Genomic DNA, 11,512 nt, shown 5'->3' with positions numbered 1-11,512 from the left:
GAGAGACAAGAAAGGCGAGGCTCACCAAGCCATTTATCTCTCTGCCCTTCAGTCAATCCCACCTGCGTTTATCAGCCAGGCTGGCACAATAAACTATCTCAATATAGATTAGGATATTAGTTAGTTGTATGACTTTTGCCATTAGAAGAACTGCAGTTTTAGATTTAGCAGCTAGAAGAATTACCATATATACTCTAGTATAAGCTGAGCTTTTCAGCACAATTTTAATGCAGTTTTTGTGGTAAAATTAGATGCCTTGACTGATATTCGGGTCAGCTTATACTTGAATATATACGGTGTCTGTATTTCATTTCAAAGATAACTACTTGCATAATAATAATTGAAGTTTAGCAATGTGTAAAGTATATAGGATGACAATTAGTCAGAAATGTCTCATCAGCACCTAAAAACAACAGTAAACTTTGTACAGGATATATCTGATTAGGAAGGAGCTCTCTGAGAAATAACACAGAGACAATGTGAAGAGTATTTTTAACAGATAGGAAAAAATACATTGATGTGTATGGAAAAGAAGAACAATGTGACTTTTATACAGTCTCATTTAATTCTTATAACATGAAAAGACTACGATTCACTGATACACACTATTAGCCAAGATTCTCAAGTGGCAAATTTGGTGTCATGTCTGGCTGGCTGGCTTCAAAGCACAAGTCCGTTTATTTTTTATTTTTTGTTACCACGTAGAATGGAATCAAAGGGAAAGACTAAAAATAAAAATCTATTTGTTCTACCTTACAAACTATGTTCTATGCTTGTCTACAACATGGCACATGTACCAATCATCCATCTCCTCACTTACTCCTTCTCATTGTCTCACTAGTATCTGTCCACTCAGATTTAGGAAACTTCAGGTAGATTGAGGATAGAGATCAGGAGGCTGAATAAACACTGAAAGTTAGTAAATGGTGAATGAGCTTTTTAACAACTTCCTTGTACCCCTCCTTTCTCATTCCCAAAAGGTAAGAGTGGCTTACAAATGCAAGACTCCTCTAACATGTTCCCGCTCAAGCGTTTACTGCGAGAATGGCGGAAATCCATCTTTGCCTTTAATATTCCCATATAGAAATCTGTTTCCAGTGAATGGAGATTTGTGCAGACACAGGCATAATGTGCATCTTAAATTCTGGATCAGTTCCTGCTCATGAATTTGAGAAGAACCCCATTAGAAAACCTTTGGAAAGAAAATGAGACCCAGCCCTCGGGAATGGAAGGGTGGGAAGAATCAAGGGGGAAAATCTGCTTTATCTGTATTGTTTGGTTTTGTATGAAGAGAATGTGCGTGTGTGTAGTTATACATCCATATCTATTTGTGTGTGTGTGTGTGTGTGTGTGTTTAAGTATGCTTGCTTCACATGCATGTGAAAGCTAAGCAGGGACTAAGGAAGACCGAAGATGAGTGTATGCATTTGAATTATGGAACGGGTGAAGAACAGCCACCGTACCATGAACTACCAAAAGGACAAACCAACCTCTCTTGGAAGAAGTACAGGCAGAATGCTCCTTAGATGCAAAGCTGGTGAGACTTAGTCTCATGTCCTTTGGACAGGGACTCAGAAGACAGCAGTTCCAGGAGAAGGATGTCATGCTTGTTAATGTAGAGGGTCAGTGCAAAAGAGGAAGGCCCTAGACAAGATGGATCGACACAGAGGCTGTAATGATGGGCTCAAACATCAAACTGTAAGGATGCACAGGAGTGGGCAGTGTATTGCTCTATGATGCACAGGGTCGCTATGAGTCGGAACACCTAACACCACCAACAACAATAACAACTGTAAGAATGGTGTGGGGGCATGTTTCACATGTGCCTTCATGGGGGGTGGGGGTGGGGGGGAAGAATCACAGTTAGTCTCTGCCCAAGCCTGATTCTCATGAGACGAGGTGAGAGATGCTTCTGCCCTACCTCCTTCTTGATCATATTCTGACATCAAGAGTCACTGCCATGGCATTCTATTTCCTTGCTGGGTTCAAACCCATTGCAATGTCTACAAAAAACTTCACAGACAAAACTCAAGATGATAGGGTTTATGAGGCAAGTTAAGGGGTCAGCACAAGTCAGAATCAGAAATGTTCAGAACACAGTTCTGGTCAGGACAGCCTCTTCTCAGCCTGGGGTAGTTTCATAGTTTCATGTCAACTTGATAAATAAAGTGATGGGTGGAGTTTTGCTTGTCAATCAGGTCACATCCTGATGATGCCTCTTAGTGGCCAAGGCCTTCTCATGAGGATTCTGGAAATTTCCTCTCTTTCCCTTGGAGGCGGGGCACACACTTTCTCTGCTTCACCTTCCTGTTGGCTAGCCATGTGGAGTCATGCTGAGACCAGAGCAAGCCATGTGGCGGAGGCCTGCACCAGCACTGAGATCTTTCCATCAGCATTGGTCTGTGTTCTTCCTGTATTTGGCATCATTGCATGGGCTGCATGAGTCTGAAGAGTGATTGACCGACTAGTATCAGACGTATAGGCTAATATCAGCCTGATGGACTTGATCTGGACTGGACTGAGATCTTTTGTCAATATAAAATTGTTCTTTGAGATAAAGCTCCTCTTATACACATGAGTGTCTCTGGATTTGTTTCTGTAGTCCACTGGGTCTAATACACAGCCATTTCTGCAGTCATGTCTCTCACTAGCCCATTCACTCAGCCTTTACCCTCTGCCTGCTCAAACAGTGTTCTAGAGCTCTTTTAGTGCTATAGATGAATGCCCCAAAGGGCATACCACTCCCCCATAAACCTCAGCCCACAGGCTCTCAGCTGTAGCTCTGTGGATCAGCAAACCTAGCTCCCCAATGAAATGCCAGGAGGCACCTCACTCTGTAAGTGAGCACCCCTGCCCTAATGTAATCCACTTTATTTGATCCTTGGTTAGGGAAGCTGCCTCCCACCACTTCTCTGATGTTACAGCTTTCTGTTACTGGGCAGGGATCTAAGGGTCCAAAGGTCTAGTCCTGACTCCTGTCTTTTGATGACAGTAAGATTCTTTCCTTCCCCCTCCTGCTTCTGATATGGTTCCTTTTATACCTAGCAGGATCACAAAACTGACCAATATCCTGTCAGAGTTCAACATTTTTACAATCACAATGAACTCCATTAATGATCATCCAAAATGGATTCTTATAATCTTATCAACATCTTCCTCACGTCCTTTCAACTAGACCCACCAGGAATGAAAAAATACACTCAATTTGCATGGTTCCATCCAATCATTTGGTAGAAAATACAGACGATGGTCAGAAGGGTCATGTCAAGTAAGTCAGTGCACCATATTTACTTATAAAATAACAAATGTCGTGATCAATTCACACACACAAGAAAACTAGGGAACTAAGTATACAGAATGAAATGTATTATAAATGTATTATAAAATTCACGAGTTTTACATTTTAAAGTTTCTGATATGATCATTGTTAAGTACAGTTGAGGCTGACATGTTATACACACAAACAGTACACTTAACATTTGGAAACATTGTCAGGTCCGGTGCCATCCTTCCAACTCTCGCCCATTGTTATAACTTATGTATCAATTAATGTCATTGTAGGGCTTCATCTTATTTTGGGAGGTATTTGAAAATAGCTTTAAAATAAGATAGATCTAGTCTTCTAATTACTAAATCCCATCTAATTAGTGAGTACTTTATCCTTTGTTTAAGAAACCCTACTGCTGCTGTTGGATGAGCACTGGACTGCTAATCACAAGGTTGGTGGTTCAAACCCACCTGGCATACTATGGAAGAATGATGAGACTATGTGATCCTGTACAAATTTACAGCCTTGTAATTACCAAATAGGAACCTCTATTTGGGTGACTATGAGTTGGAATCAACAGGATGGTGGTGGATTTTTTGGTTTGTTTTCATCTTTAAAAAAAATGTGTGCATATAATAAAACCTTTAAAAAGTCAGGTAAATCTATAACTTAAAATAATCAACATAGTATGGTATGGGTAATTTAAAGTGCCACCACTTTCACGTGCTTTATTATAACAGTAATTTAAGAGAGTATACATATTCTAAGATCATCATGTATTCAGAATTTCTTGGAGATCCCGGTTTATAATATTCTGTCTCTATGACTCTCCGAATCACTGCTGAGATTCAGAATTCCTCACCTGGTGTTATATTGTGAAGCGCGTGATGTTACCATCGGTCAAAATTGCCTTGATGCCACTGGCTTACTGTCTCTTCTTCAAGCCTAAGCAAATCCAACTGCCTTCTTCCTCTTCTCGTTTGTATAGACACATTACAATCTCTTTCTGCGGTTATTGGTCATTTGAATAGTGCGATGGTTTGGACATGCATTTCTTTTAAACAAAATACTTAACAACCATATGCTTGGGCTAGCTTCTCTGGCAGAGTTTTAGGAAAGAACTCTCAGAACCCAGATGGTATCTCTTATCTCACTTAATGAAAAAGGTAGGTTTATACACACGTCCCAGGCATCTTCTTATGTGGTGAGTGTGGATGTACATGGACATTTGTTTCTGGTATTGCAGGTAGCTGGAATAAAGATGGGGTGTGCCACAAACAGATGGCATCTATGAGGTGTGATTACCGATGCTGACGTAGTCATTTGTAATTGGATGTGCAGAGTAAAGGGGAGTTCACGGGAGGACTGGGATGGTGAGAGCGAACAATAAAATGATGTCGACAAGGCCTTTAAGCCATAGTGACAAGCGGAAAGTGTTTCACCAGTGACCCAGAACACCGTGTTTTGCTTTCAGATGCGAATTGGACTGCATTCAGGATCGGTGTTTGCTGGAGTTGTGGGAGTTAAAATGCCTCGCTACTGTCTCTTCGGAAACAATGTCACCCTGGCAAATAAATTTGAGTCGTGCAGTATCCCGAGGAAGATCAATGTCAGTCCAACTACTTACAGGTACTGGTCGCATTGAGCACCTGAAATCTATCCTTCTCCTTTATTTATAATGGCCACTTTTCCCTATTGGTTTGTTTCATTCTCCATCGTGTGGGATCTTGCTGAGACATTTTTCAAAGAAAGGAAAAGGCCAGGACTTTCATTGCCCTCATTGGAACATGTTTAAAGCCTTTATAAACCTCTTTTTAACGACTCATTAATCGCATGCAAACATGTGATGGGCATGCGTAATCCTTGGCAGACATCATATCTTCTTCTTGATTCCTCTGCTAAAAGCACGCATTACTGTTCTCCCTAATCCAACAGAAGGCTGACTGGAGGAAAGCTAGAGAAAGCATTCTGCCAAGATCACAAGTGTTGTGGGCTGTCAACAAATGGTAACACAGGACAAGCAGGGCCATGTACCGATTACCATCAGGAAAACCTCTGTGTTAGCCATCGCCTTGAAAACAGGCAGCAGGCAGCCCGAGCCAATAAACTCTGCTGCTTTAGTATCACTTTCTTCAGCCAGAAAACAATCCAGTGCAAGAGGAGTAAAAATATATCTGCTGTACAAATTATATCCCGTTTCAAAAGTCCAATTTTAATGAAAACCCTTCAAGGACAAATAGGTTTGTGAGATCCATATTCTGGAAATTACTGTGCGCATTGCCCTTCTTATTCTCAGCTACAAAGAAAACTGTGTTACAGCATCTTAAAGCCCCAACAACCTTTCTCTCCAAACCCCTCATTGGCAACATCAATTTATATTTCACAATGAAAGTATTAGATAAAGAATTAGATAAAAGTGCTGGAGTCCCACTCATGCCACAGATTCTCTCAACCGAGTGACCTTGTCTTGTAGGAGTGGCTGAGTGACACAGGTATGGGCTCTAATGCTACCTAAAAGTTGACAGTTTGAGTCTCCCCTGAAGCATCTTGGAAGAAAGAGCTTGTAAACTACTTCCCACAAGTCCCAAACTAAATGAAGCCCATTTCCATTAAACTCCAATCTGGCTCTTAGTGACCCAGGAAGACAATGCAGACCTGCCCCCAGAGGGTTGCTGGAGCTGTAAGTCTTTACAAATGGAGCATTTCAGCTTTCTCCCATGGGACAGCTGCAACCTTTCAGTTACCCTGTTTCCCCAAAAGTAAGACACCCCCAGAAAATAAGACCTACTTACAGTTTTGCCCCTCACTGAAATATAAGGCATCCCCCTGAAAATAAGACCTTCCCCAAAATAAGGCCCCCCAAAACTACCATTACCTCTTGGCTCTGGATCATAGTGGCGGGCACCACCATGCAGCTCACTGTTGGCCACAGCACAGCCGGAGCAGACAGGAAGTGCGAGGTCTTTTTTAATAAAACAATAAACAATAAATGTGTACCGTATTATTCTTCATGGAAAAATAAGACATCCCCTGAAAATAAGACCTAGTGCAGCTTTGAGAGCAAAAATTAATATAAGACACTGTCTTACTTTCGGGGAAACAGAAGCCAGTCAAATAACCACCGCTCCACCAGGACACCTCTCCACAAGTTCACAACCCTGAAAACCCTTTAGAGCAGACTTGAAAAACCTCTACTCTACAGACTTGACATCACCATGAATAAGAATCAACTCAAGGACTACCACTACCCACACAAATAGCAACCTCGACATTGTGTCTTGTTCCTGTTACCATGAGCCAGCTGTCTCTACCCCTCTCTCTAAGACAAGGATTTCCTTTCCATGACTCTTCTCCTTAAAATAACCCCTTGTCTCTATGATGATTTCTTGCTGGTGGAAAGATCTTTCCTAGGAAGATACAAACCTTTCTATCAGCACTCTTTAAGAAAATAAACAAAAGAAAGAAACCCCTATTTCAAAGTCCTACTCCAGGTACCATTCTAGATTTCTGTACCTTTTTAAGGTAACACTCCTTAGGGGAGTTGTTCACTGCCTCTAGTCCTGGTGGCATAGTGATTACTCATCGGGCTGCTAACCACAAGGTAAGCAGTTTGAAACCTCCAGTATGACGCTTTCTAATCCTGTGAAGAATGACAAGTCTCGGAAATCCACTGGGTGGCCTGATCTTATCCTGCCCTGCAGAGTCCTGGATCACAGTACAATTCTCTTCAACACATTCCAAGCAGTATTTCCCCTCTACCATCACTAAAGTGGCCTGCTTCGTGTCATTGTTGTTGTCAAGGGCCCTCAAGTCATTCCAACTCATAGCAACCCTTCGTGCAACACGATGAAACACTGCCTGGTCCTGGGCCATCCACACACATGTTCTGAGGTTTGGGCCTATCATTAGAGTCACTGTTTCAACCCATCTCATCTTTTTCCTTCACCCTTTTTTCCTGCCCCTCTACTTTAACAAGCGTGATGTCCTTCTCCAGGGACTGGTCTTTGCTGATAACATGTCCAAAGTACGAAAAGCGAGGTCTCACCATCCTAGCTTCTAAGGAGCCCGATGGCCGTACTTCTTCCCGGACAGCTGTGTTTGTTCTTTGTGCAGTTCACAGTACTTTCAGTCATCTTTGCCAGAATCATCATTCAAATGCACCGGTTCTTCTTTGGGCCTCCTTATTCAGGGTGTAACTTTCATAGTAGGTGATTGAAAATGCCATGACTTGGGTCAGGCGCACTGCGATCCTTGATCTTCATCAGCAAGTGCTTCAAGTCCTCCTCACTGTCAACAAGCAAGGTGGTGTCACCTGCATCCCACAGGTTGTTGATGAGCCTCCCCCTGACCCTGCTGCCCAATTTTTCTTCATATTCTCCAGCTTCTCTGATCATTTGCGCAGCACACAAATTGAATAGGTATGGTGAGATGTATCTATGACACACGTTTCTGATTTTAAACCATGTATTTCTAAACCGTGATTTTAAACCCTGTCCTGTTCTCACAGCTGCCTCTTGACCCCTGCACAGGTTCTGCATGAGGAGAAGGAAGGGTTCTGGAATTCCCATTTTTCTCAAGGCTATCCGTAGTCTGTTCTGATCCACACAGTCAAATGCCTTCACATAAAACGCAAGCAAACATCTTTAGCATTATTGTGCTGCCCAGTGGGTTCCAACTCATAGTAACCATATGAACAACAGAGTTAAACACTGCCTGATCCTGCACCGGCCTGACAATTATTCCTATGCCTGAGTCCATTGATTAAGCACTGCCTCTTACTAAACTTTTCCCATTTGGCTTTTGTGATAGTGCGCTTTGTTTTTACAATACTTCCTGGGTACTTCTGTTCAATGTTTTTGGTTGCCTATAAAATCTCTGAACAATGGAATTCCCTTCTTTCCAAACTTCTATGACTCTTGCCATTTTTATTTGTAGTTCATCCCATAGTTCCCCATTGAGCTACTCAAAACATCTATTGTCCTCTACTAAATTCTGATACAAAGCAACCCTGCAGGTCAAAGTAGAGCCAACCTCTGTAAACTTGGTGGAGGCAAATTGCCATATCTTCTTCCCAAGGAGCTATAGATACCATCCAATTAGAAAAACCGGTGTTCTCTCCCTGGAGGTACTCCACTGCCCGCCTAGCCAAATTTTACCAATCTCATTGAAAGGCATCATCATCTGGTTGTTGTTACTGCTAGGTGCTGTCAAGTCAGTGCAGGTGCATGGTGACCTATCTACAACACAAAGGAACACCGCCTGGCCCTGCACCATCCTCACAGTTGTGGCTCTGAGTCCCTTGTATCTGTTCATCCCATTAAGAGTCCCTCGACTTTACCCAGCTGGATGTCCAGCTCTGAGGATTAGTTCCTCTTGATGATAATATGTCCAAAATATGAGAGAAAACGTCTCACCATCCTCTCTTCTAAGAATCATCTGGCTAGACTTCTTCCAAAGCAGATTTGTTCTTTTAATTACTGTCTTTTACCTTAGCATGATCATTCCTTCCTCCTACCAGAACCCACCACGTGTACGTAATTCCACCCCAGTACTTCTTTCTCATCTCCTTTGATGCGACGTCCCAAGCCAAGCAACCTTTACCACTCATCCTCAGCTCCCTCCCTCCTTTCAGTCTTCCGGTCCTCCTCCCCACACACCACATCCACCATGCCAAAGCAAGATTATCTCTCCGAACTATGAATCACAGCTTGTCATTCTAAGTCTAAAACCCTCCATCCGAATAAAATTTAAATTTTTAAAACAGATGCTAAAATATTATATTTGCTCCTGGTATTGCCAGTCCCCTACACTTCTTCCTCCTTCATTCACTGAACTCTTGCCTCCCTGGTCTCAGACTTTGTTTACCAGACTTACTAAACTGATTTAGGAAGAAGTAATGCTTGACTTCTGCCTTCTACACTTTTCTCCTGTTCCTCGTTGTAATTAGGTCCAAAGTCAATGTCACGCTTACAAAGAGAGCCTCCTTAACCCCTGCTGCTAGGGCCAAAACCTTCCCTTCGCACACTCTTGCAGTATTCTAGTTTATTATTTTCTGAGCTCGTGTACGTATCAAAACTTGCCCGATGAGTGTATGAGTTTTTTAACTGCTTCCCCTGACAGAATGTTAGCCTGTTTGGAGTTGTAATTGATTCCATGGAATCGAGTGTTTGTTTTGTTTTCATTTGTAAGAAAGACTTAAATACAACGGACTCCCCCTCCCTGTTTCTCCTGTGGTGGTTGTTTCTGAGCAGTATAAGATTAAACTTACTCAGTTGCCACCATGTGTTTGTTTACTTGTTTGTGCTTTGACTGAAGTGTGGGAAAAGAATCAATTAGATCAGCTATTTTTCATTTCAGGTCATTGGATTAATGGTAGAAGTTTGAATGTGTGACCCACAGATCAGTAAAATTGGTAAACTGTCCAGGGCAGGTGGGTAATTAGACCTAGGAACTCCTAATTACAGAAGAGGTCAGAACATAATGATAGAAAAATACGACTTAAATCCTACAAGGGTAAAGAACAAGGAGAATAAAGAGAGGTGCCACAGGAAATAGGGGAGTCCACGCAGAAGTGTGAGGGAAAGAAGAGAGAGAAATCTTCTACTGGACTATCTCTGCTTTTCTTGGGTGTTAATGTCATGAAAGTGTATCTCCATAGCTTTATTTCTCAATCGATTTTTCTAACAGAAATGAATTTTTAAAAGACTATTTTAATGGGTTCTGACTCCCTGACACATTAATTTTTCTAAGTTTCTTTAGAAAGCATAGAATTTGTCTTCAGGAACTGTCCAATATGGTGCTTCACCCAATGCTTGAGCTTTAAATTATACATCTTTAAAGCCATTTTGTTAATGCTGAATAATTTATATAAATTATATGTAAACTCTATCATATTAAGAAATGTTAGGTTAATACAATTGAAATAAATTACTACATGTATCAATTACTTACAGTTTTATACATTTTTACGTATCAATAATATATAGTATTGTGTATATTTTGTTAAACACATATGGTTTTATACACCTTACATTTCATTATTAAATCTTTCAAACAAATGGAAGAATGAAAAAAATAGTGCAGTACCCTTATACCTATATTTGCTTCAGAATCTTGTTTTATAAAAGAAACAAAATGTTGCAGATAAAACTTAGGTCCCCTCGTCTTCTCTTCCCGACAACACTGGGCTCTGGATGCCCTAAGTTTTGTAGGCGCAGTTGAGAACAGCAGGTCTCCTGCAGGCACTGTCGTCCCGGAGAGAGAGGCCGGACACTTTGAATAACATATACTCAGTCTTCTCCGAAACTCGCCCGCAAGATGTATCACTTCTGCTTAGCAGGCAGAGATTATGCACAAAGAGCCTAAAAGTGTAACTCTCATTTAGGTCCCTCCAGATGAAAATAAAGGGGAGTATTTTATAATTTACCTCAAACCCACTCAATATATTTGAGATTTCCACCCTTAAGGACTCATATAAGACTCCTTTTATTTCAACTGTTCTGAGAGAGAGATAGAATGAAATCCTATAGTATAAATATTCCCACCATGGCCTCTTTTAGATTACATATCTCTAACTAGCTTGCAGAAGTCCCGAGTGCTTAACAGTGGGCTCCAATAAGCCAATAAAAACCAGATACAGAACATAGCTTTATAAGTATGTCATGTAATATGTATTCTAGTGTATGAAGAAGCTAGAATGTATATTTTATCATTATAATAAAAGTAGTTTGATTGAAAACATTATACAAATGTCTCTACATTACATACTAAAAGGGGTATTCCCAGATCACAGAATACCCCCATTTTCAGCTTAATAGACTGTCCAAACTAGTTTCAATAGCTCCGCCAAATTAATTTTACATTCTAGGAATAGTGTATGAAGGTTCCTACATATTTATACCAAATCCAATAACATCAGGCTTATTAATCATTACCAGATCAATGATGGACATGAGGTGAATCTAATTGAATTTATTTAATATGTTTATTTAGTCTTTACAAAAATATTCAGCAATCTCTTACTATTAGCTCCATCTTAAAAACTGAAAAATGGACACGAGCCTTATCTTAGCATCAACAGGGCAGTGCTTACCTGACATTGCCTGATAAATCATAGACATGCAAATATATTTATGGATTCATAATGAAGGAATGATTTTCATTAATTTCATTGTACAGCAAACTGATGCACTGATAAAAAATCAGGTACTAGGAAAAGAAATAGAGGAAAGAACTAGGAGGCAA

The 11,512-nt window shown here is 40.8% G+C and overlaps 1 protein-coding gene across 3 annotated transcripts in view; it reads left to right on the top strand.

Annotated features, from left to right (window-relative positions):
* Window positions 1-11,512, top strand: part of GUCY1A1 (guanylate cyclase 1 soluble subunit alpha 1) — a 79,488-nt gene that overhangs the window by 65,751 nt on the left and 2,225 nt on the right. For all 3 annotated transcript variants that reach the window (XM_045295831.1, XM_004708726.2, XM_045295830.1), the window contains exon 8: window positions 4,743-4,897. In XM_045295831.1, coding sequence (XP_045151766.1) covers window positions 4,743-4,897 — 155 coding nt within the window. The remainder of the gene's footprint in view (window positions 1-4,742; window positions 4,898-11,512) is intronic.

This window comes from Echinops telfairi, unplaced genomic scaffold (assembly GCF_000313985.2).
Source record: "Echinops telfairi isolate 266 unplaced genomic scaffold, ASM31398v2 ScPeMD7_5868;HRSCAF=6743_1, whole genome shotgun sequence".
Classification (NCBI taxonomy): domain Eukaryota; kingdom Metazoa; phylum Chordata; class Mammalia; order Afrosoricida; family Tenrecidae; genus Echinops; species Echinops telfairi.
This window is presented reverse-complemented; position numbering and strand designations above follow the sequence as displayed.